Source organism: Lactuca sativa, chromosome 8 (genome assembly GCF_002870075.4).
Source record: "Lactuca sativa cultivar Salinas chromosome 8, Lsat_Salinas_v11, whole genome shotgun sequence".
NCBI lineage: Eukaryota > Viridiplantae > Streptophyta > Magnoliopsida > Asterales > Asteraceae > Lactuca > Lactuca sativa.
The window spans coordinates 136,627,951-136,653,893 of NC_056630.2; the positions used below are offsets into that span (position 1 = coordinate 136,627,951).

The window sequence follows — 25,943 nt, forward strand, 5'->3', positions numbered from 1 at the left end:
GTTTTGAAGGCCAAGAAAGGAAAGAAAACCTTAATTTTAAGGGGCGACTCGGCGAGTCCAAGGAGAAACTCGGCAAGTCTGAGCGGGATCCGGGTCGAGGAGTAAGTGACCGACTCGGCGAGTCGGCCAAGGTGACTCGGCGAGTCTGGTCTGTGCGTGGAAAACCCTAAATTCGGGACTTGGAGCCTATATAAACGTCTTAATCTTCTTCCTAGGGTTCCTTTACTGCCTCTTTAGCCCTGGATACCAAACCCTAGCCACCATATCCATTGATTGAGCAAATTATTGCCTTAAAGAGTGCATTAAGCTTGGAGAAAGAAGAAGAATCTTGAGAGTGCAAGAAGGGGGCTGTAGATCCGGGATTGGGAAGACATTTCTGAGATTTTTGAGGTAATAAGCTAGTCCTTGGACTCCCTTGCACCTAGATCTATGTGTGTGTTGGGCATTCTTGGCATGATAGGAACCATTTTGAGCTAGAAGTCCAGATCTGAGGTTGCTACCTCAGATCCATGCTTGTTTTGGTCTAGTGTCCCATAAAGTATCTGCCCTTGAGCTGATTATGGAGCCTTCTTGCCTTAAACCCTAGTTTATGGGGTATTGTGCCTAGATCTCCTTCTCTACACGTAAAGTTTGCAACTTTATGTGAGGAATAGGCTTGGGAAGGATAGATCTACAGTTTGGAGTCCATGCATGACTCAAAGTCCTCTGCATGTATGTAGATTTGAATGGACTCGACGAGTATCATGAAGATGAGGAGGAACTCGACGAGTGGGATGAACAGCTCGTCGAGTCGGATGAAGTTGGGCATGAACTCGGCGAGTTGGAAGAACAACTCAGTGAGTTGGATGAAGATTGCCTTGTACTCGGCGAGTCTGCTCTTGGACTCGGCGAGTCAGGTCGCGGAACCCCAAACGCTTCGAGTTGAAACTCGAATCAGTGAGTCGGGTGGAGACTCAACGAGTTGGACAGGTCAAGACTCGGAAATCGTTGGACTCGGTGAAGTCATGGATTGACTCGGCGAGTCGTGTCGCGAATGGAAGGACCCGGAGCATATGAACTCGGCGAGTCAGTAGGTGGACTCGGCGAGTAGGGTTGACCTGGAAGGTTGACTTTGACCAGGACTTTGACTTAGACCAGAATTGACTTGGTTGGCTGTCGGGGGTCAGTTAGGCTTAGTGTTGCATTGATATTGATAGCTCGGGGAGCTAGCAGAGCAGGAGTTCAGTGAATTGTCGGGCAGCAGCTAGTGGGATCATCAGCGATTTCAGCCAGTGTAGGTGAGTTTCCCTTTGTGTGAACAATGCCGACCCATGTAGTTATGAGTAGAAGACCCGGGGGTTAGCCCTAGGCATAGTATGCTAGTATGATATTCGGGACGAGGTCCAATGATAAAGGGCGGGTGCCCAAGGAATGGTTTATGTGATAGTTTATACTTGTTGTCTGTGTGATACTTGTATGTGCCTGGTAGGGAGGTGAGTGTGGGCGAGGTCCCATATCTCACCAATAGCAGAGTGTGGATGGTGTTCCACATCTCAATAGCAGCAGAGCAGGGGCGAGGCCCAAGTTAGGGAAGGAGTGAGGGTGGGATGGGCCCGTACCTCACTATCAGCAGGAGTATGGACAGGGTTCCATGACTCATCAGTAGCAGGATAAGGGCGGGGCCCAGAGATAGGCGAGGCCTTAGGACAAGATCCGTTAGTATGTGTTTAGATTATGTGATGTGATGTGATATGTTTACGTGCTATTATATGTTAGTGGGCGAGGCCCTGTGACAGGCGAGGCCTAAGTGAAACAGATTTGTATCCGAGCGGGGCTCAAAGCCAGGCGGGGCCTGGAGCGGCGTGGCCTTTGTAGCGGGCGAGGCCCAGGATAGTGGGCGTGGCCTAGTATGTACAGTATGTGGTTATGCATGGTATGTGGTGTAACGCCCGTAGATCAGGGCTAGTCAATTTAGACAATAAGCGTCAAAAATGACTTTTTGATAGAAGATTATTTAGGATGAATAATCCTAACTAAGTTGTAGTATATGTTGCAAGGTTTCCGTGCATATAAAGAACGCCAAAATCCGATTTATAACGAAGAAGTTATGACTTGTTGAAGTTTAGCAACAGAACCGACACAACGCTGAATGACGTAAAAAGTGAATTCACGTTAGATTGATATTTAGCCTTAGCGATCTAAACGAGAATCGAAGATCTCGTTGTTAGTAGCGAAACGACGAAAAGGTAGGCAAGAACGAACGTCGGACGAAGAAGTTATGAATTTATAGCGAAATTTTCTGTCCCGACCCATTAAAAATAAATAATAAAAATAAAAGTCAAAATTAGCCAACGGAGTCTAAACGAAAGTCGTAGAGCGTAGTCTCACCTACGTGTGGATATAAAGAACGTCGAAAACGGAGTTCGTATGAAGAAGATATGAATTTTCGAAGTTTATTAATGAATTAATAATTAAATTTAATTATTAAATCCCGGTATTATCCGAAGACGAGTCATCGGACTCATCCGAAGTACGCCCCGCGTACAGCGAAGCATGACGACCTTCGCACTCGAGTTCTTCGGATGACGCATGCAATGACGTTTCGGACGCGTATGCCTGTACGCCCCACGTACTCCGAGGCTCCAGCCTCCTATAAATAGGATGCGAGGGAAGCCGACTCAATTGCTAATTTTCTCTCTTCTCTCTCCCATTTTGCATCGTTTTGCGTGCCAGAAATACCCTGAAGCCCCGGTATTATTCTCGAGCCCCGAAGCAAGTCCCGAGATCCCGAAGATCCCGAGAAGTGCGGTTCCCGAGTCGAAGCTCTGCCCGCGAGAAGTTCGATTTTTGTGGAGATCTTCCAGATCTGTTGAGGATTACTACTTCTGCAAGTCGTAGTGCTGTCCGATCATCTTCTGATCAAGTGAGTGTATACTACCTTTCATAAACACGATAATAATACAAGTATGGTTTGAGTGTATTAATTATATTATTGTTTATATGTGTGAGTGTGTAGTTACTTTCTTCTAACACATAAATATGAAGTATTTGCTATGAAATACGTGCTATGTGTTTATATGTTATTTGTCTATTTGAGATGGGCATGGAAATTGGAGTTTTATACAGGTGTTAAATGATTTAAACTGTGTAAGTATTTATATCTATAAAATTGTTGGGTAGAACATAGGTAGATGGAATAGTTGGTGACTATGGAGTTAGCGCCTATTGTATAAACCTTGGCGACGATGTGACTTCGTGCCTATTTGATGAATCTTGGCGACTATGGAGTTAGCGCACGTTGAGTAAACTTTGGCGACTATGGAGTTAGCGCTTGTTGAGTAAACCTTGGCGACTATGGAGTTAGCGATTGTTGAGTAGACCTTGGCGACTATGGAGTTAGCGCTTGTTAAGTGAACTTTGGTGACTATGGAGTTAGCGCCAGATAACTATGGATTTAGTACTTGATAAATAAGCTTTGGCAGCAATGGAATTCGTGCCAAAATCCTTACGAATAAATGAATGAAGGATAGTTGGTTCTTAGGGTAAAATCTTAAGAAGATAATGGGGATGGGTAATTGGGTTGATTGTTTGCTGATTACATATAATAATTATATTATTGTGGGTCGAAAACCCTATATGCTCACCAGGCTCCCAAGCCTGACCCACTCAGTTTTCTTTTCATTACAGGTAATGGCTCAAGGGTATAAGTTGGTGGACTTGATGAGAGATTTTGGATTATAGATCAGTAGTTGAATAACTATTGTAAGGTCTATTTTATATTGTTTATGCTTTTGGTATGTAACGAACATGACATCCCGAGTTTTTATTATTTAATGAAAATACATTCTTTTCGAGAAATGTTTTGATAAATGGTTATCATATTTTATTTTGGGAACAAATTCCGCAACCGTTTTCTATAAACGATCACTCTGATTTATAAAACAAAGCATAAACAAATCGGTCTTTTCTGGCCGTGAAATTGGGGATGTCACATGTGGTAGGGTGGGGAACTCACTAAGCTTCGTGCTTACGGTTTTCAGTTTTGGTTTCAGGTACTTCCGGTAGCGGATGATGGAGCTCGGGGTGATCGCATGGCACACACCATAGATTTGTCAGCATGGGAATGTTTTACTCTGATAACGAACATGTGTTTTGGAAACTATTACTTTGATTATGTTTTGAATCGATGATTTTACTTTAAGTAATATTTATTAAAAGAAATTTTTAGTCTTGAATTTTGGGACGTTACACTTGATGTCTTCAAGCTTTAAGAGCTTAGCCCCAATAGTGTGGAAGCCTCAAGTGGAATCACAAATCACCAAAACAACTTGGAAGATTTTGAGAATAAGAATACTTTGGTTCTCTCTAGTGAAATCGGCTAGCCCTCTTAGTGTACCCACACTAGTGCCAATTTCACCAACCAAGGACATCTTTATATAGTATGGAGACTAGGGTTAAACCCATGACCTTTCATTTCATATGATCCATGGGTTAAACACTCCATGGACTATCCATGAAAGCTTAGTCCAACCTAAATGAACTTGGCCCATTCCATATATATAAGAGTCTATATTTAATTAGTTCATTTTGATCTCTTAATTAATTCTAAATTAAGTCTTGATCAATACTAATTAAATAATATGATTCAATATTAATATATTAGAACTTATAATATATTAATATAAATCATAAATATACTATTCTCAAAAGACAATCCATATAAATTGTGTCGGTGAAGTGCAACCCAAATGGACCATGCCGGGTCCGGTCAAGTACATACCAAATATAGTTATGGACTTAAACATTAATCCAACAGAGAGAAATATCAAGCTTAGAGGAGTGAACTTGGATCCAGAAACTATACATCAAAGGCTGTATCTTGGAGGTATAAAGTCATAACCTTGACATGTAGCTTATTAGATCTCATCTTTTGCAATTTTGGGCTTGGTTTTGGGACTTTGGCTTAGATGTCCAAAGAAAAGAGGTTTCTAGAGGTTGAGGATGTAGATATGGCCTCTATAAGACCTCTAGAGGATTAAAGTTGCAAACTTTAATAGCCTCCATGTCCCATTCATGCAATATGTCCATTATAAAGCAAAAATGAACCTTAGAGGGTGTTTCTAACATGCATGGACGTAAAGTTGGAAACTTTACGCGATTAAACCACCTTAGGACCTCAGATCTGTAACATTGAACGTTGAAGCAAGGGTTAGAGGCTTAATGGGTCAAGACCCTCCTCAAAGGAACTAGGGTTTGGGTATAAAGCTTATTAGATGATATTTGGGGGTAAAGTTGGAATCTTTACCCTTTTAGACGTTTCTATGGTTAGGGATCTGAAGTTTGGAACCTTTGGATTCGAGAGAAAGGGCTTAATGCATTAAGTGAGTTGACAGACTGAAGAACTCGACGAGTTGGATCACAACATCACGATTCTGGATTTGGGGTGGACTCGACAAGTTACAGGGATAACTCGACGAGTCAGGTCAACTCGGAGTGTTGACTTTGACTTTGACCTTGACCAAGGTTGACTTTTAAGGGGTTTGAAGGATTGAGTTGTATCTAAGGAATTGTTTATGATTAGGGTGGTGACAGAGCTGCTACTCAGAGTTTGGACCTACTCAGCTACAATTCGCATTTGAGGTGAGTCTCCTCACCATACCAATGGGTCGAAGGCACCAAGGTCGGCCTATGTTATTTAGTTGGGATGTTTATTGCATACGTGCTATCAGTGTGTTAGGTATTATGTGAAGACCATGTGGGGGTTCCCATGGCAGTGGATTAAGACCATGTGGGGGGTTCCCATGACATTCAGTGTAAGACCTTGGAGGGTTTCCATGGCAACCTCGTATGTTTGCATGTTTAGCTTGAATGATATTTCCTTGGTTAGTTAAAACCATGTGTGTGTGTGTGGGGGGGGGGGGTTCCCATGGCAGGTAGTAGGGATGAGCAAAAACTGCACCGCAACTAAAATTAACCGCATAAACCGCAACCGATAAACCGTAACCGCAATAAAAACCGATTGTAAGGTTTTTTGTTTTTCAAAAACCACAAATTTGCGGTGCGGTGCGGTTATTAGTTTTTTAAAACCGCACCGCACCACATATATTATATATAATTTTTATTATTAATTATTAATATATTAAATATTAAAAATAAGACAAGTTTCATGGATGAAAGAACAATAAAATTCTAGAAGACAAAAGTGTTGATTTTTTGTTATGTTTAACTTTGGAAAATGGTGAAATTTGACAATTTTAAGATGTTTATTGTTAATTACTAGTGATTTGATGTTTTTAAGATATTAGTTGTTTGTGGTTTAAGTTAATTTTCTTATACCTTATGGTTTTTTATTATTACAAGTAATATGTTTGAATTATTAAAACCGTTTAAATTCTAAATTGCGGTTAAAAATCACACAAAATAACCGCACAAAATCCATGCGGTTAATAACTGAAACACAAAAAAACAAAACCACACCGCAAGAATAACTGCATCAAGCGGTTTTGAAAATGGATTAACCATATTTGCGGTTAGTGGTGAGGGTTTGGTCAATAACCGCATCGAACCGCACCGCGCTCACCCTAACAGGTAGTGAAGACCATGTGGGGGTTCCCATGGCAGTGGGTTAAGACCATGTGGGGGTTCTAGTGGCACATGGTGTAAGACCTTGGAGGGTTTCCGTGGCTTCCTTATATGTTTATATTTATGCTTATGTAGCTTATATGGCTGGTATGGATTATGTGATTATGTGGATTGTGTGGGGTATGTTATGGGGAACTCACTAAGCGTTAATTTATAGTTTGTTGGTTGTTTCAGGTACTCCATGATCTAAGGGCAAGAGCCCGGCGTGCTAACGCGACATGCACTCTCTAGCGTTTTTATTGGGAACACTCCGATATTATGAATAAATTGTTTGATGTTATGGATTTTGAAAACAAATGTGATTGAAATTTTATAATTTATGTAAATGATTTCGTTAATTAAAATTGAAAATTTTTATTGGAAATTTGGGATGTTACATAACCATTTGAATAAATCGTTCTCATTTTAATCCTGGACATTCTAGAATGAATTTTCGGGGTTTTATAATGAGCCTATAACCGAACTACGGACAAGAAAGCCCCTATAGAGCACAATGAATATAGGTGCCTAGATCCTTACTAACGCTTCATCAACGTTGTAAAATAAGAAGAGAATGAACAATTATGCTCGTTTTGACTCGTCAGACGTCGATTGTAGCTAGTAACCACATGCAGGACTTTCAACCTCAATAAACAATGGGGTCCTTAAACCTGAAAATTTAGGGTTTAAGCATAGGAAGCCGCCACGCCGTGGCCACTATACTTCCACGTTATGGCTACTTAAAATGATCACTGAAAAAAAGTGGTTGCCACGTCGTGGTGATCTTCCCCACCATGCCATGGCCACCCAAAACTCAACAAACTTTAAGCATCAAAATTCATACATGAAAAGTTGATTTTGTATATCTTGTTTGATAATCATTCACATGTAAAGATTAATCTCTGACTCACTTTTACCTGAAAGATTATAGAAACAAGAGACGACAAAACATTATTGATTTTCCAACACCTTCCAGATTCGATCTATAGCCTTCAGAATTCTACGACTAAATAACTACGTCTTCACGGATGGGAGTATGGTGGATGATGATCTCTTGCCTAAATACAATTTCAACGCCTAGATTGGCGAAGAAAGTCGACAAAAAGATCATGCATGACCTCTAACTCCAACTGATGGTGAGAGTCCATTCACCTAAAGACACTATGTCATAGACATGAATATCTAACTTGTTGGCTAAATTTGTCTTTTTTTCCCCTTATAGTCTCTCAAGCAAAAAAAATGATTTTTTTTTATAAAAAAACCAAAAGATTAAATGAGATTTTCGAAACATTCATCATTTTTCGAACATATGATTTCAAACATGCTCGTCATTTTTGGAAATTTCAAACATGGTTTTGTTCATTATTTTTGAACTTAACCATATGAATTTCGAAGATTAATATGTTCATGGTTTTCGGAAAAACATTTTTATACTATAAAAATACTTATTTTTTGCAAATCGATTGAATGAAAGCAATTTCTTTAGAGATTATATGTTTCAAACATGTTTTTCATTAAAAAGTCCGTTTAACATATCTATAAAATTTTTGAAGGGAAATTTATGAAGTCATAATTAAGAATTATGACACCAACATTTACTTAAATAGAAGGGAACACTTTGAAAATATAACATTTCGTAAATGCATTCTTCCAATAGTAAGAGTGTTGGGTATGGGTCACACAAATACCTACCGCTACATCATCATCATCTTTCTATTTCCTTCCATCACATTTTTTTGGGGTGGTCTTCCAATCCTTCAACGCAGTTGTGATGCTAAGAAAGAAACAAGAAAGAAGAAACACGGAGGAAGGAAGAAAGAAAAAGCGAGTGTTGCCCTTCGTTGTCGTTACCACGTTTGGGTAATGCCTTATACCTTAACGAGAATCAGGGGTGGGGTTTCCGATGTTGTGGAGGTGCCACGTAGGCATAACGGGCATTGACGTTGCCCACACCGCATAGTCTAACACCCGAAATAGTACCTTCAAAATTTTAGGGAAAATGACTCTTGAGGGTAATTAACTTTTGCGTTTGTACTCATTTGGTCCTTTTTCTTTTTTTTGTATTCAATATTGTTGGGTTTGAACCATAAGATCTTTCCTATGTGCGCATGCAAAACCCTAATGCTTGGATCTAGGCTTTCTAATAAACATGCATTGAATCCAAGTCTTCTAATGACTAATTAGGTTAAATAACTACATTGAAACAGATCTAGAATCATACCTTTGAGTTCCTTGTTGATCTTGAGGTCTTGGAGCTTCTAGAGTCACAAGTGTCACTCCTCTAATGGCTTACAAACACCAATAGCAATAAGAATGATTAGAGAGAGGAGAGGGAAGGAATTCGACCAGAGGTTCCTTGCTTTTGGAGATGTGTCGAATTCCCTATGCTATGGGGTCTATTTATACTTGTAGACTCCTTAAGGGTTACAACCTAAACCCTAATTGGATAATCTTCTCTTAAGGCTATCCAAATCCATTCCATAGATAAGTATATGGACGATTTTAGCTTTCCTAAAGCTCTTAGAATCCGTCCAAACATATCCAAATGGATTTACAGTCTAAAGCTTAACTATCAAACAATTGACAGTTTATACCCCTTTATTTAATTAATCTCTTTAAGTCACCAAATTAATTCTAATTAATTCTATGACTTATATTAATCAAATAACAATATATTATTCATTATATTATTCACATAATATATTAATAATATTTACTCTCTCTTAATAAATCATCCTATCAAGTTGCTATGGTGAAGGCAACCCAAAAGGACCATGCACAACCGGATCAAATACTTGCCTAATATAGTTGCAGCCTTAGACACTATTCCAACAAATATACCATCGAACTTGTTGTTGGTGTTTACCATAGCCCTTTTGACCGGCTTTTGACCTGTGATAGCCGGTCAAAGGGCTATGGTAAACACCAACAACAAGTTCGATGGTATATTGAATACAAAAAAAAGAAAAGGGACCAAATGAGAACAAACGCAACAGTTGGTTACCCTCCTGATTCATTTTCCCTTTACTCATTTACAACAAATCCCACATCATCTCCTACTGATATTAATAACTTTTATGAGATTCATTATTGCTTCTCTTCAAAACATAACCTACGAAAGGACATTATTCATACATGTACAACTTTGTAATGCACTTGAATATTTATTAGGGGAATCTTGACTAAGCAGGCGCATTTCATGACTACATTTACATTTCAATCAAATGATTTATCGTATCATGGATTCTAGACAAGTCTACAAACGAGTAGAATCATAAGTGCTATGATTTTTGAGTTTACTTAGCTTTAAGATCGAACTCATGGGATAAGATACAACATTAATATGTACAATATTATGGTGTATTGTACATATTGATGTTGTATCTTATCCCATGAGTTCGATCTTAAAGCTAAGTAAACTCAAAAATCATAGCACTTATGATTCTACTCGTTTGTAGACTTGTCTAGAATCCATGATACGATAAATCATTTGATTGAAATGTAAATGTAGTCATGAAATGCGCCTGCTTAGTCAAGATTCCCCTAATAAATATTCAAGTGCATTACAAAGTTGTACATGTATGAATAATGTCCTTTCGTAGGTTATGTTTTGAAGAGAAGCAATAATGAATCTCATAAAAGTTATTAATATCAGTAGGAGATGATGTGGGATTTGTTGTAAATGAGTAAAGGGAAAATGAATCAGGAGGGTAACCAACTATTGCGTTTGTTCTCATTTGGTCCCTTTTCTTTTTTTTGTATTCAATATACCATCGAACTTGTTGTTGGTGTTTACCATAGCCCTTTGACCGGCTATCACAGGTCAAAAGCCGGTCAAAAGGGCTATGGTAAACACCAACAACAAGTTCGATGGTATATTGAATACAAAAAAAAGAAAAGGGACCAAATGAGTACAAACGCAAAAGTTAATTACCCTCAAGAGTCATTTTCCCAAAATTTTACTATATTTTCCAAATTTATGGTAATGTGTTGTAATTTTTGAAAATTGTTGTTATTATGTAAGATTAGTTTTTTTATATGGTAAATGGGGTCGGTATCAAATATACATAACATAAATTTAAATAAAAATAACTTTATTATAAAAAAATGATAACATAAATTTAAATTAAAAACAAATTTATTATAAAACGATACTACATTAAAGTTTGCAAAGAAAATGGCCGAAGTGTTTGCCAACTTGGGGCACCCCCTTGGCCCCTTCGGATGTCAATTTAAACCTATATCTCAACTTTCTCTCTCCAACCTCACCACCTTAACTTTGTAATCCAATTACATTAAAACCCAGTTTTCTCTTTGGTTTGTTCGCTTCTTCTTTCCTTTCGTCACCTTCACAATCACAGGTAACAAAACTCACCCCACCCTCTTACTCTTTACTCTGCAATGGCTTCTTTTGTCGCTCTCATACAACTCTCTTTTACCTTATTCGCCGCAAGGGTTTCTTCATAATTGTTCTTTTATCCTAAATGCATTCGTTTACCGATGCTGTGATTATGTATTTGGAAGTTCTTTTTTCTTTTTATCGTGTTGTTATGTGGGGTTTGCTTGATCTATTGGTAACTAAAGGGTAAAAGATTGGTTTCTTGTATTACCCCTCCGGCTTTCTTCCATGAAAGGTGGTAGGTTGGTGGTAGGGTTGACTTACTTTTCGAACACAATTTGGGTTTTTCTTTACTTGTAGCTCTTCTAGTTTATCTGATTCACATCTCATCTGGATTTTGATAGTGTATTAGGCTTTACTTGTTGGTTCATTCAAGTTCAGAAATCCTCCCATTTTTTGTCATTTGGGTGTTTGAAACTTATAATTATGAACAGATGTAGAGATTCAGCCACATTTCCTGTTATGATCTTGTAATTATTTCGGGGGGTTTTGTTTCTCTTTAATCTTGATTAGGGATATATATCATTCATGAAATATCAGATGATTATTGAGTTGACTTTGAATTTTCTTCCTCTATGGGTCTTTTTTTATTTCATTAGATAACAGCCATTCACTTCTGTGCATCTATTATGTGTATATATGCTTATCTTCTTGTTTCTTTTGGATGATGGTAGGATCATCTAAAGACACCATGGTGAGCATCCGTAGACAAAGACTCATCAAACTCTATGGTAAGACCATGTTTTTTCAAAAAACAAAAATTATAATGATAATCGTATGTTGATAAATGATAATTAAAAAAATCTGAAAAAGAATAAAAGAGGGTAAATTTGTAGAGAGTTATAACTTCATGGGGGAAGCCTCGTTTCCATATTAAGTCGGTTTTTCTAGATCAAGTAAAAAAGCAATATGCATATATATACTTTTACCGGATTAAGGGTATGTTTCTTGTTTCCCCCCATTAAATCCAATATGGATAAAGTGGTAGAAATATGCGTAGTGTATATAAAGTTTGTTTTTTAAATGACCATTTTACCCTTACACCTGATATTTGGTAATCATTTTTCTTGTTTCTTCTTTTGTTTATTGATAATATTCAATGGTGAATTTTAGGGAGGAACCCTTTTCTTGATTTTCTTTCATCATATGGAAACGGGAAATCTCCTGGATGTTGGGTGCAAAACACAAGATCTGCTGGCATGCATCTTTCACCTTCGGTTGACATTGACCATCATGATGAGGTAAGCATGGAAATCATGGTTTAATCCTTATATTGTAAATGAACATTTATATTCATGTCATGCACCTTCACTCTCTCCCATTTGAAATTTTGTAACTTATATGGATAACAAGATACTAGAATCAGTAGCTTGATGATTTGTAAATAAAAATCAAACTCGTTTTCATTCTTAAAATTCAAACTTGAATTCCTTTTGAGGAGTGATGGAGTATTTTTATTTTCCATTTCTTATTTGTCACATGTTGTTATTGAACAAGATTTACATTCTACATGTGTTTAGCAGAAAAACACAAAATTCGAAGAACCTGAATCCTCAATTGTGAATGGATCTAGCTCATCTTATAAGCAGCCCGTTTCTCATCCAGGTTTGTTGTTTCTTAGTTTTGAAGTTACTTATTTACATCGTCTTTTCTTATTTTGTTAAATCCAATGAATGCACATAGTAATTAATAATCATATCATGTGTAACAAAATCTTTTTTGTTATATATTCCCAGAGTTCAAGAGACGAAAAAGACACAGAAGAAAGCATTTTGAGAATCAAGAAGCTTGTGTGATGAGAGGGGTGTATTACAAAAACATGAAATGGCAAGCTGCCATTAAAGTTGAGAAGAAACAGATCCATTTAGGCACAGTCAGCTCTCAAGAAGAAGCTGCCCGCTTGTATGACAGGTAATCAATCAAGGATCACAAATAGTAGTAACAATTGTTAAGGGCAATTTTGTCATTTTTGAATTTGGGTTTATATTTGTTTCTTACAGGGCTGCTTTCATGTGTGGGAGGGAACCAAACTTTGAGCTCACTGTTGAAGAAAAAGACGAACTGAGTCAACTCAGTTGGGACGACTTCTTAGCAATGACTCGCTCTGCAATCAACAGCAAGAGTAAATTATAACTTTCTTCCTATTTATTATTTGGAAATAAGCCTACTTTTTGAGATTTTTTTTTCACTGATTTTGTAGAATTTTTGATGAATTTGTGATTTTATCAGAAAGCCAAAGAAGGGTGAGTTCAAGGATGAAGTTTGAGAATCAGCGACATAACAACAGTGACTCAGAAGCAGAAGCAATTGAAGGAGGAAATGGCTTCTCGGGTTCTGATGATGCAGATACATCAGTAGCTTGATGATTTTTTTTATATTTATTCTTTAATTATTATTATTTTTTTATCTGGTGGAAATGATGTTGAAATGTGAAAATTCATAAACATTGTTTGAAGCGGGAAAATTCTCGCTCATTTATTTGTATATAGAGGGAGACAGGGAGTGAATTGTTACTTGTTATGATGGGGGTATGACATATTGATGTTTCTTTTATTTTGGTGAACCATAAACTGATTATCTAATTATTGAAGATTATATGATTATATCAGGGTCAGATTTGGATTTAAAACAAAGGCAAGGGTCAGATAATAGTTTTTGAATAATAGTTTTAATACTAATTGTAGCAAAATTAATCATCGGTGGTATGAAATATTAATGTTTCTTTTGTTTCGTAAAGGCAAAGTTACATCCCAGTGGCATAGTTTTAATTTGGATTACTCAAAGACAACATCAGAATGGGGGAAAACTCTTTGTAAAAAAAGATTACATCTATAGTTCTTTAAGCAACTTCATATGATCATCGTCTTTCCTATGAGACTATGCAGATCGGGTACAACAACAACCACATATCGGAAAAGAAGATGGTTACCATTTCCATGCTCCCACTACACCACAAACACCATGGATGCTACAAGAATCAAAACAGGCTTCCACCCAAACACATCACGCTCCAACTTCCAACTCAAAGATCTTGTGGCCAATGGCCAACTAGCCCAAGCACACCAACTGTTCGATCAAATGCCCCATAGAAACACTTACTCATTTTACACTCTGATTTCTGGCTATGTCAACTCAGGCAATCTTGCTCGTGCAAGAGCCTTGTTTGATGACATGCCTGTTAGAACCGACGTGTCATGGACGATATTAATTGGTGGCTATTCAAAGCACCATCAACCTGTGGGCGCCTTCAAGCTGTATGCTGAAATGTGCAGGTGGGGAACACCTCCCGACGATGTGACATTTACAACGCTCTTCTCTTGTTGCAACGAGACCCTGATGACAAAAGCAATAACTCAAGTGCATTCCCATGTTATCAAACTGGGATTTAATTACACCCTTAAGGTTTGCAACAGTTTACTTGATGCTTACTGCAAAACTGGCACCCTTGAGTTGGCTAATCGAGTTTTCACAGAGATGCTGACAAGGGATTCCGTGACATTCAATGCAATGATTACCGGATACTCAAATGAAGGCTTGAACAACCAAGCGATAAACCTCTTCATAGAAATGCAAAATTCGGGTATGATCCCATCTGAGTATACTTTTGCAGCAGTCATATGTGCCACCATGGGGCTAAACGATGTTCCTTTAGGGCTTCAATTTCATACTCTTGTTATCAAATCCAACTTTATTTGGAACATATTTGTGTCAAATTCCTTTCTTGACTTCTACTCGAAACATGATTCTATAGACAATGCGAAACAACTGTTCGATGAAATGACTTCGTTGGATTGTGTTTCTTACAATGTGATCATCACTGGATTTGCATGGGCTGGAAGATTGAAGGAATCGCTTAATCTCTTCCATGAATTACAGTTGAGTAGCTTTGACCGGAAACAGTTCCCTTTTGCAACAATGCTAAGCCTAGCAGCAAATGAAACTAATCTCAAAATGGGCAGACAAATCCATGCTCAGATTTTAGTGACAGAGGCCAATTCGGATATCCAAGTCAGCAATGCATTGGTCGACATGTATGCAAGATGTGACAGATTTGAAGAAGCTAACGTCATCTTTTCATCTCTCCTCAACAAAAACTCAGTTCCATGGACTGCTATCATCTCAGCATATGTTCAGAAAGGATTCTACAACGAAGCTCTTGATATTTTCAAACAGATGCGTGAATCGCATGTCTATGGAGACCAAGCAACTTTCGCAAGCACGTTAAGAGCTTCTTCAAACCTAACGTCTCTTTCACTAGGTAAACAATTACACTCTTGCATGATTACATCCGGTTGCATCTCAAATGTCTTCTGTGGTAGCTCTCTCCTTGACATGTATGCAAAATGCGGATACATAAAAGACGCAATCCAAGTGTTCGACGAAATGCCCCTTAGAAATATAGTCTCATGGAACACCATGCTAACAGCCTACGCACAAATCGGGGATGGTGAAGCCACAATACGAACCTTTAACGAGTTGGTCAACTCTGGGGTCAAACCCGATTCGGTTAGCTTCCTTGAGGTTCTAACCGGTTGTAGTCATAGTGGGCTCGTTGATGAAGGTCTTGCTTATTTTAAATCCATGACTCAAATTGTTGTGAAAAGAGAACACTATGCATCGATAGTTGATTTGTTGTGTAGATGTGGACTATTTCATGAAGCCGAGAAAATAATGGACGAAATGCCGTTTGACCCAGATGAAATCATGTTGACTTCGGTGTTGAGAGCGTGTAGGGTTTATAAAAATCAAGATTTTGCTAAAAGGATGGCGGATGCTTTATTCAACATGGAGGTTTTAAGAGATGCAGGTGCGTATATCACCATGTCTAGTATATACGCAGAAGCGGGTCAATGGGAAGATGTTAGCAAAGTGAAAAGGGCAATGAAGAATCGTGGGGTTAAGAAGTTACCCGCGTATAGTTGGGTTGAAGTTAACCATGAAGTTCATGTTTTTAGTGCAAATGACCGAATTCACCCTCGAATCGGTGAAATTTGGGAAAAGATTGATGTTTTAGGGAGGAAGATGGAAGAGGAAGGGTATAAGGCGGATACGAGTGTGATTGTTCAAAATGTGAATGAGGATGTTAAGTTGGAATCTTTGAAGTATCATAGTGAGAGGCTTGCGATTGCATTTGCTCTTATTAGTACACCCGAAGGGTCGCGGATTGTGGTGATGAAGAATTTGAGAGCTTGTGTGGATTGTCATAGTGCAATTAAGGTTATTTCTAAAATTGTTGGGAGGGATATTGTGGTGAGGGATTCGAGTAGGTTTCATCATTTTAGAGATGGATATTGTTCATGTGGGGATTATTGGTGATTTTATTTGATTTTCTTGTTCTACCATTGTACATTTATTTCTTCTTGTTATACCGTTGTCCTTTGAAAAATCTATCATTTTATGGGTAACATCATTACTTCGATAAAATGATAGATCTTCTTTAGACATGTCTAACTTATGTAAACAAAAGTTATGATCTTTTGTGAGCATGTTTGATTTATGAGCAAGTGATCTTTCGTACAGATATTTGATTTAATGTATTTTGTTTTTAATTTGAAAAAAAATTGATAGTAAAATGTTGTAATAAGAAATAAGCGTCTCATGTAATAACAAGAAAAGTTTTACAAAACTGAAACAATAATATTTTGCCCACCTTAGCAATGCATTACATCAGGAGTTCTAATTTGGACAATCATATGGTATGGCTAAGCCATGATTTTGTTTTAGGGTAATCCAAATAATTTACAAAATATGAACACATAACAAAAATACTTCAACTGGGAACAAAATGTAACACTGTATGATTTTAAAGTAAATTGTCCGTTTAAGTTGCAAGTAATTGATTAAATAAGATAATAAAAAAATATTAATATACCAACATGATGAATGAGGAATTCATTATCAAGATTGAAATACAATTTGATATATTCAAAAATTTTTGCAATCGACATGCCACAGATAAATTATTTTCTTCATTTAAGTTTTAAATGGGATGGACTATGTCACAATTCCCAGCCTTAATGTTTTTATTCAAAAGAAATATATGTTCTATATATAATATATATTTCAGCTTAAATCTGTATGGGATGTGCTAAGACCCACCATTACATCCATATAGCTCCATCCTTGTCATATGCCATACAAGTTTATTAATCATGTCATCTAAGGTACAACTTGTAAAATTTGTGATATATAATGTCATAATTAAAGGAATAATTCAAAAATATAATAATGTAATAAGAATAAATGAAAGTAAAATGCTATAACAATATAACTAAAATACATTGATATTTCTTACATTTATTCTATTATCAGAGTTCAATTTAGACAAAGCCAAATATGGGTCGACTAATTTCCAGTTTTTTTTTTTTTTGGTTATAGTCCGGTTCGATTTTGGTTACAACAACCATATGAGATAGGATTAATGTTATACATGATTAAATAAATATTTGTTTTTCTATTTAGAAAACTAAGGTTTTAAAAAGAAATGCTATTGAGAATGTAAGCAACTAAAAAATAATCTTCGTAAAATATCATTATTAAACAAAAATAAATAGTGTTGATCATTTACAATACTTTATTAAATGCTGATTTCTTATAGAAATAAAAAAGAAAAATGATTGTTACTTGGATTGAGCAGGCCCATTTTACACTCCATATATCTTAGGCCAGGATTTTACGAATTGAACCGGCCCACTTTACTATCCCTTCTAGGAAATACGATTATTAAACCGGTTTACTGTTTAATTGACCGATTCGAGCATGAAACCCGAAGCACCTTTTGATCGAAATTGAGATTTGAGAGTATGCTCAGAAATGGAATCGGCCGATGAAATTAAAACCCTAGAAGAAGACGGCATTAATTGGAGAAGTCGCATACTGTATCCTACTCTCATCGGAGGTTTTTCTCAAAGTTTATTTGCTTTATTTCCATTAAATTTGTAGAATATGAACAGCAAATGATTGACACAAAGGTTTTAGATGTATTTGATTATTTATATTTTATATGATAATGTTTTCATAGTGTTTTTCCGATGCCGAAACTAGGTACGAGATATCATAATAGTGAATTTCATTTTGCATTTACAGTTCTTAGAGTTGGCTTTTCGTCATTCAACTTCTAGTTTCAAAATCTGAGATAGGGTTTTAATCAAACTGGTGTTGAGAAACTGTTCGATATCATGTATTCATGCTGTGTCACTGTTAACGCTCATCGTTTTTTACTGTATTTATACCATGAATTCATAGAAAGTTCCCAGTTAATGTTTGGGATGATCGAATTTATGCGTCTTTGGAGTTTCATTTACTTGAAAATTTTGTATTATTGGTCCGATTCTAGTTCTAATCCATGATAGAATAAGAACATCAAAAAGTATAATCTGTAACTGTGCTGTAAATATTTGTTTGTTGATTAGGGATCGTTGGAGGAGGAATTGGAGCAGTATCAAAACATCGAAAGGTTCACGGCCTTGCAAACATGTCTGCAACATATGCGACTAATCTTGCCATAGTCACCGGTTGCTATTGTGGTAAACCATCACTATTCACTCCTCCTTTTTGCTATTTTATTCCTATATCAACACCTCAAACCACTTCAATGATCAACTATTGAGTAAACTACTAAACTGTATACATCATAATCATAGCTTATAGACACTCGTCTTACAGTATGATCTTGAATGATGACAGGTGCTCGGGAGATTGTAAAAGCTAGCCGACATTCAGGGCCTGATGATCTTCTTGACTCAGCCATTGCTGGATTTGGTACTGGTGCTATTCTAGGGAGATTGCAAGGTTAGTAAAAGACGTGAATGCCCTTCTCATTCTCATAATTGAAAATAGCAAAACTAACAGAAGATCTTGTGAAATCATTGATGGCAGGTGGGGTTGGTGGTGCGATTCGTTACTCGATTGGGATTGCGATAGTTGGAACTGGGGTTGATTATGCAGGTATCAAGTTCAGGCCTGTTTTGAAGGAGATGTATGAATCAGTAGTAGGTGGTGAGAAGAAAGACAGCTGGTTGAGATGGCCGGAATGGCTGCCAATCCAAGTTCTTGATGAGGAAGCTATTGCTGCAAAGCAGGCTCGAGAGGAGCAGTTGCGGGCCCGCATCCGAGATCTCACAAAAGAAGAGTCGGAAACTTAACTGGGTTTTTGGTGGTTATACCCTTTAGATAATACTTGTGTACTCTCGGTTAAGTTTTTGTTGGAGGTTTACAGAATTTTCAGTGGTATGTTGTTATTAATTTCAAAATACTGGAAGGGCTCAGCTCATATTCAGGCAAGCTACTTCAATGGTTGTGGTTTTATGTATTTTTAGCCTTATGGGTGTTTTTTTGATTGTTTGATCACTACAAAAATAGTTAAGTAGCTAAATCAATAAAATATTCAAGGTATGAATTGTTTTTTTTTTTTTTTCACTTGTCAATATCATAGGATTTTATTTTTTCAATTGCATGTGATTCATGAAGTAAACAATGTTTTAACATCATCAATACTATAAGAATAAGGGTGAGGTGGGATGGTAGACTTAAAACAGAATAAAAAAATTTAAATTTCTTGTTGAAAAACTTAAATAATTCAACTTTAATATCTCATCTTTGAAGCATTGTAACTCATTGAATATAACACCAAAAAAAAAAAATATAGTCGAAAATCATCTACAAACTCTAAATTACACGTTTGAAAAAACCGCATGTTAATCCGAATTAAAACAAATGAGATATGCTTGTTTAAAGAATTTTACAGAATACAAAAGTTTAAATTTCTTGCTGAAAAACTGAAATATTTCAACATTGATATCTCATTTTTAAAGGATTGTAACTCATCAAATATAATACCAAAAACAACAAGATTATAGTTTAAAATCATCTATAAACTCTACATTATTCATTGGAAAAAACCACATGTTAATCCGACTTAAAACAAATATGATATGCTTGTTTAATTTTTTTTTTCAAAATACAAATTTAAAAAAAAAAAAAAAAAAAAAAGTCATTCCAATACCGGTTTTTACCCGGAACCGGACGGACCAGACCGGTTTTGTTGAAATCCTAAAACCGAGAACTGGCCCAGTGGTCTTAAAAAATGGTCCTGTCTGATGCACATGTCCAAATGATCACCCCTAGTTCCACTTATATTAATTATATGGGAAAATGACATATATGTCCTACGAACTTTCTAGGGTTGGTTCATTTAGTCCCTAAACTATTTTAATGGTTTTATGAGGGAACAAAGTAATTTTTTTCGGCTCGATTATGTCCTTTTGGCCAAAGTGAAGGGGTCACCCGGTTACATTGACATTTGTTGACAATTTTCCCACATTGACTTTGAATTTCGCTTATGTGTCAATATTTTTGTTGTCCATGTACGACCTCTTAAAGCATAGGACCACCTTATCCCTCCAACAACCAAGCTCACAAACTCCTCCTTATACCACCATTAAACCATCCTTACACCACACCTGCCAAACCTGAGAACTCCAACCAGACTCCACCCATTAACCATCGCTACTACCATCTCAAATCAGCCGAATCCCACAACAACCTCAATCCATTGCTCTGTATGCCACCCCTATCGAAACCCATTTAAACTGGAAACAAAAACCAGCTTTAACCATCGCTTCAACCACCAATACCGCCAGCACCATCGACAAATCTTCACCCCATCGCAACTCCTCCTTATCTCACCCTCGTAAACCACCATAACTGAATCCCACCACCTCTGGTTCCATTCTCCACGACGAATACAACAGTTGAACATCTTAGCTCCATCGTTTCACTTAGCCACCACCTTAACTGTTGGATTTACTACAAACGTGTTCAAATAAGCCTTGTTTTCTTCAGGGGCATTCTAGTCTTTTTTTTGTTTAAGTTGGAATAAGTAAAGGCCATGTTGGCCATCAGTTCCTAATCGTGTTGAGTAGTAGAGTCCGTTTGCTTATTCTAGGAATTTCCTTTGTTTTTATGAAGTTCTTATTTCTCATTTCAGATTAGATTGAGAATCACGAATAAAAGATAGCAGAAAATTTGCCCCAAAGGTTTCCTCTGTTTTTTCTTTCCTTTTGTTTTTGTACTCTTGTTTTTCTGCTTTTTCCTATAGCAACGGGAGGTTGATTTCTAACATTTACGACTCCCTTAAACCACCGCTTATGAACCTCGAGAACAACTGTCATCACCTTTGTGAAAAACCACCACCACCATCGTAGCCAAACCTATAAATAGGAACACCTTATACCACCTGTTGTGACAAAAAAAACAAACATCATTATGAGTTCTACCTTCGCCAAACCAATACTGGTAACCATTGCTACCTCCAGTTAATTTAACCCAAAGCCACCACCACCAATAAAGCCACCTGTTGTATTCGTGTATCTCACAAACCGAAACCACCACCTCTACCTTCGTTTTCTCATTGCCGAGCATCACCAAACAACCACCACCCCTTCTATCGTTTTTCACAGAACCGAAAACATAAGCCATCAGTATGTTTTTGAGAAAAGAGAGAAGAAGAAAGAAGGAAATATTTGCTTGTATGTGTGAGGTCTATTTCGAACCAGAGAAAAGGAAGAAAATGTTGATTGTTTTTTGTTGACTACGTACATAAGAGAGAAAGAGAGGAATATGGTAGTGCACAGTTGTTATCTGTCATCTAAACCGGCTACAACAAGTAAATGGACAAAAACGACAGATTGCCTGCAACTTAGTTCCCTTATAAAGCCACGAAAATACTTAAGTCACTAAAATGGTCAACACTAGAAAGTTTGTTGGATATATATGTCATTTTCCCTAATTATATCATATAAAGTGCATATGACATATTTAATAAATGAGGGTGAGTGTGACCGTTTCGTATGTGAAAATATTTCGAAGTACATAACACATATTACAAAACCAATAAATAATTAATTGGTATATTGCATAAAAGTCACTAAATTTTTACTTTTTGCAATTTTGACACCGTATTTTTTGTTTCAATTAAGTTAATATGTTTATGATTTTTTGCAATTATGACCGATTGATCGGTTTGCTTCAAATCACTTGGTTGCCATCACTGACACGACATGCTGACAAGTTACTATTTGGTTATGTGACACTGACATGACATGATGACGTGTCATAGTTGAAAAAAAAATGACGCAAAAGACACTAAGTTTATTTATTTATTTATTTATTTTTAACATTAAGCTTCCAAACATTTCCAATTTTGACACTCCATTAATAAAATATGCAATATACTCTTTAATAAAATGTTTAAACCTTAAATATTTCTCCATACAATGAAAATTTCATGACCTCTCCATATAAACGAATTCCTTCCTTTATCCACTCAAGAAAATTATTTCAAGAAGCTTGACTTTGAAGCCTTAGATTTGGCTTACCTCACATTTGTACAAAAACATGTTAGCTTTACGGTCTTTTCTCGTAAGATTATTGCACATTTGTGGTCTATTAGAAGGAAGAATTTGGATTCTCTATTTGTAGGTCGCTATTCAATGCTTAAATCCTTGATCAAATTCGAGGTTTATTCATCAACAAGTGAATCTTTATGTTTTTTCTTCCAATCATGCATAGGTTGCTGCATGTTTCATGAATACATATGGAGTGACACCAACTCTCTTGCATATATTATTGATCTAGATAACATATCTGATATACGAAACAGTTTTGACACCAAATCTATAGGAACTTATATGAATCCCTATAGCAATATACTCTTAAATAAAATGTTTAAACCTTAAATATTACTCCATAAAATGAAAATTCACGGCGTCTCCAAATAAATGAATTCAATCCTTCATCCACTCAAGAAAATCATCACAAGAAGCTTGACTTTGAAGCCCTGGATTTGGTTTACCTCACATTTCAACAGAGACATGCTAGCTTTATGGTATTTTTCTTATAAGATTATTGTGCATTTGTGCTCTTTTAGAAGGTAGAATTTAGATTCTTTGTTTGTAGGTCGTTAATCAATGCTTAACTCCTCGATCAAATTCGAAGTTTGTTCCCGAACAAGAGAATCTTCATGTTTTTTTTCTTCCAATCATGCATAAGTTGCTGCATGTTTCATAAATACATATGGAGAGACACCAACTCTCTTGCATATATTACTGATCTAGATAACATATCTGATGCACGAAACAATTTTGACATCAAATTGATTAGAACTTCTACGAGCAATAACATTTGGGATACATCTAATATACTTGGTACCAGGGTATTTTCACTCAACTCTGCTAAAAATGTCTTTTTTTTGCTTTTATACTATAGCTAGAATCATAGTTTTCCCTTGACATCCTTGTGTAATTGCAGATACCTTTATTCGTTCAACAGGATACAAGATTTGCAATAAGGAGACAAGAAAATACTTAGATGAACTAAAAATACCATGGGCGGTCCTTATAATTTTCCTAGTTTTGGAAAGAATCTTCTAAATTAAAGAGAAGATTTTGGAATATTTTCACATATTATCCCTGTATCACCATTAAAAACTTTTAAGTTCCTCTGAATATGTTCTGGAAGATAATGTGGCAACATAAGAACTTGGTGCAGAAGCAAGAAAATAAGAAAGAAATGCTAGGAAGTTGATGGTTGATCTGTAATTATATGTTTCCAAAGGTGACTAGTGATCAAACAATAAACTTGGAAAATGTGACTATGGAGCTATCTACATTACAAACGAAATGTAATGATCTAAAAATAAAATCAAACACCTGAAAATACTCCTAGGCGAGTCAGTTATGAAAGAAATGGATGTTGATGACTATTAGTGGGCGATGAAGACAATGGTAAATAGCATTCAAGGGTAGAAGTTTCAAGAATCACAATAAAACTTTAGGAAGATTTGAGCTTAACCTACGTATCATTTTTCTATAAAACTATCTTCATAGTCTATACATACATCAGAATATGAATTTTCGTTATAATGGGTAGTATTTAAGTTTTAAACCCTTTATTAAAGGATATATTTCATACTTTATTAATGGATAAAAAAAATTGAAAACTTAGTGTTAAAATCGCAAAAAAATGAAAACGTAGTGTTTTCTGCGACAAGCTCTGACATGTCATGCAAATCAACATCACATAATCAAATAATGTTGATGCTATGTTAGCAATGACAAACTGGACCGAATGACCTGAAACAAAATGGTCAACGGATTAGAATTGTAAAAAAATAAAATAAAAATCATAGGTACTTAATTGTAAAAAAACAGTGGCATCACAAAAAAGTACGAATATATGCAGAAAAACACAACCAATTATATATGTATATTATATTATTTTCATGTTCAGAAAACACTTATCTTTACTATTATATAAAGCATTTTCGACATTTCTTGAAATTTAAGAGGCACCACTCCTACTACATCATGTACAATCAACTTATGCTTACCATTCAATACACTTATTACATTTTCGTTTCAGAAACTAATTACATTAAACAACAATGCTTCATAAATAATCAAACGATACTCTTCCATCAATTAAATGACTTTCCTTCTTTTATTCTCTTAATCACGTGTTGTTATCTCTGACATTCCCTCATTAAAACCCACACTCACTTTAACTAGCCATTTCAATTTCAAAATTTGAATCCTTAAATCTTATGATCTCCGTTTATAAAGTTCCAAGAAATACGAACACATAATAAAAGATTTTATGGCTCAGGTTAATTTTCTACAATATTCTTTCTATGAATGTTTTTTTTTCTTACTATAGACCTAATTGTATTTCTTGTTAAAATAATGTGCCCTCAATTGAAATAATTGTAATTTGGGTCTCAATGGTAATGTCGATATGATTCATATTCTCAACATCATGATCAATTTATTAAACGCCACCACAGTAATCATCCATTTCATTTCTTTTTATAAAATTTTCTTATTTGAACCATGATTTTAGGGTTTTAGATGCGGTCTCATCTGCTAAGCATGTCAATATGTCGATTTTTTTTTTGTAGATTCTAGTATCTAACACTACCACCAGGTGTGCTAAACCCATCATGGTTGCATATGATGATCCTGGTAGGCAACCATGAGTTTCTATGTTATAGGTCGTCTCTGTTTCTTGGTAACTAATCCTGATCTTATTTGTCGAAGGTTATATTCAATCTATTATTGCATTGCTATTTCAAATTTGTGGCTTTTTTTATAATCCACTCATAATCATATATTATCATATTAGCATTTCTCAATAGTTGCGTTCTTCGTTTTGTCAAGGTTGGAGATGACTTTGGATTTTTATATGAAATTTAGTCACCTGTCTAAGAAGGTATATGGTAAAAATATTTTTTAACTAAAAAACGAAGTAAAATATCTTTCCATTTTACCTATTTGTTTTTATTGTTGGATTCTATTTGTTTTGATTTTTAAAAACATCTAGGATTTTAATGGTCATATTCAATTCAGAAACTTGTTAAAAAATAAAAGTAAAATGCTATAATAAACAAATAAATGGATAACCATTTCTGTTAAATATATAAATTAAAATGGTTTCAGGACTAAAAAACAACTTCAAATAGATTGAAAAAAAATCGAATTGAATTATTACAACCCTACAACCCACCAAACCGGTCAAAGTTCTGAAACAAGTTTAGATGTTACGGTTATTAGAAGTTAACATTATGAACAAGTGCTTAATTACAATTTGCATAGAAGTGACAGATAAATAAAATTTTCAACATTTGAGGATTGTAAAAATGAAAAAAATTATCAATATTATAACTTGGTTATACTTAAAGGTTTTTATGGTTTGATCTGATAGCCGTAAGAAAACTATTCATCGAAATAAATTAATCAACGCCTGGAAACTATTTGTCGCTGCCGCTTTTCGCGGACACACAACTAGTATTGATAGTTATCATTCGAAAAAGACCAAAATATGGGTTTTAAGAGAAATTGACCACTACAATTCTGATGTTGCTTACATTTTTGTTATTTAATACGAC

The 25,943-nt window shown here is 35.9% G+C and overlaps 3 protein-coding genes across 4 annotated transcripts; all 3 read left to right on the plus strand.

Annotated features, from left to right (window-relative positions):
* The first annotated feature begins 10,820 nt into the window (after nucleotides 1–10,820).
* Nucleotides 10,821–13,552, plus strand: LOC111907646 (ethylene-responsive transcription factor-like protein At4g13040). Of its 2 annotated transcripts, none has more exons than XM_023903443.3 (7): nucleotides 10,821–10,961; nucleotides 11,674–11,730; nucleotides 12,113–12,240; nucleotides 12,520–12,604; nucleotides 12,736–12,910; nucleotides 13,000–13,121; nucleotides 13,229–13,552. In XM_023903443.3, the coding sequence occupies exons 2-7, from the start codon at nucleotides 11,691–11,693 to the stop codon at nucleotides 13,360–13,362; spliced, it is 684 nt and encodes a 227-aa protein (XP_023759211.1). In that variant the 5' UTR covers nucleotides 10,821–10,961; nucleotides 11,674–11,690; the 3' UTR covers nucleotides 13,363–13,552. The 2 variants fall into 2 exon arrangements, with proteins under 2 accessions (XP_023759211.1, XP_023759213.1); XM_023903445.3 differs by having other exon boundaries at nucleotides 10,824–10,961; nucleotides 12,523–12,604.
* A 202-nt stretch (nucleotides 13,553–13,754) lies between these two features.
* Nucleotides 13,755–16,508, plus strand: LOC111907645 (putative pentatricopeptide repeat-containing protein At2g01510). The gene has a single exon (XM_023903442.3). It carries the CDS (start codon nucleotides 13,853–13,855, stop codon nucleotides 16,313–16,315), a length of 2,463 nt encoding a protein of 820 aa, XP_023759210.1. The 5' UTR covers nucleotides 13,755–13,852; the 3' UTR covers nucleotides 16,316–16,508.
* A 1,230-nt stretch (nucleotides 16,509–17,738) lies between these two features.
* On the plus strand, nucleotides 17,739–19,393 carry LOC111907647 (uncharacterized). Its single transcript, XM_023903447.3, has 4 exons — nucleotides 17,739–17,897; nucleotides 18,412–18,525; nucleotides 18,686–18,790; nucleotides 18,878–19,393. The coding sequence occupies exons 1-4, from the start codon at nucleotides 17,813–17,815 to the stop codon at nucleotides 19,141–19,143; spliced, it is 570 nt and encodes a 189-aa protein (XP_023759215.1). The 5' UTR covers nucleotides 17,739–17,812; the 3' UTR covers nucleotides 19,144–19,393.
* Nucleotides 19,394–25,943: the final 6,550 nt, after the last annotated feature.

Excerpts from the sequence above, each read along its gene's own strand:
- LOC111907645 (XM_023903442.3), top strand. The coding sequence starts at position 13,853 with ATGATCATCGTCTTTCCTATGAGACTATGCAGATCGGGTACAACAACA.
- LOC111907647 (XM_023903447.3), top strand. The coding sequence starts at position 17,813 with ATGGAATCGGCCGATGAAATTAAAACCCTAGAAGAAGACGGCATTAAT. Across the intron at positions 17,898-18,411 it reads GTATCCTACTCTCATCGGAG|GGATCGTTGGAGGAGGAATT; the intron begins GTTTTTCTCAAA and ends TTTGTTGATTAG. Across the intron at positions 18,526-18,685 it reads AGTCACCGGTTGCTATTGTG|GTGCTCGGGAGATTGTAAAA; the intron begins GTAAACCATCAC and ends GAATGATGACAG.
- LOC111907646 (XM_023903443.3), top strand. The coding sequence starts at position 11,691 with ATGGTGAGCATCCGTAGACAAAGACTCATCAAACTCTATG. Across the intron at positions 11,731-12,112 it reads AAGACTCATCAAACTCTATG|GGAGGAACCCTTTTCTTGAT; the intron begins GTAAGACCATGT and ends GGTGAATTTTAG. Across the intron at positions 12,605-12,735 it reads GCAGCCCGTTTCTCATCCAG|AGTTCAAGAGACGAAAAAGA; the intron begins GTTTGTTGTTTC and ends ATATATTCCCAG.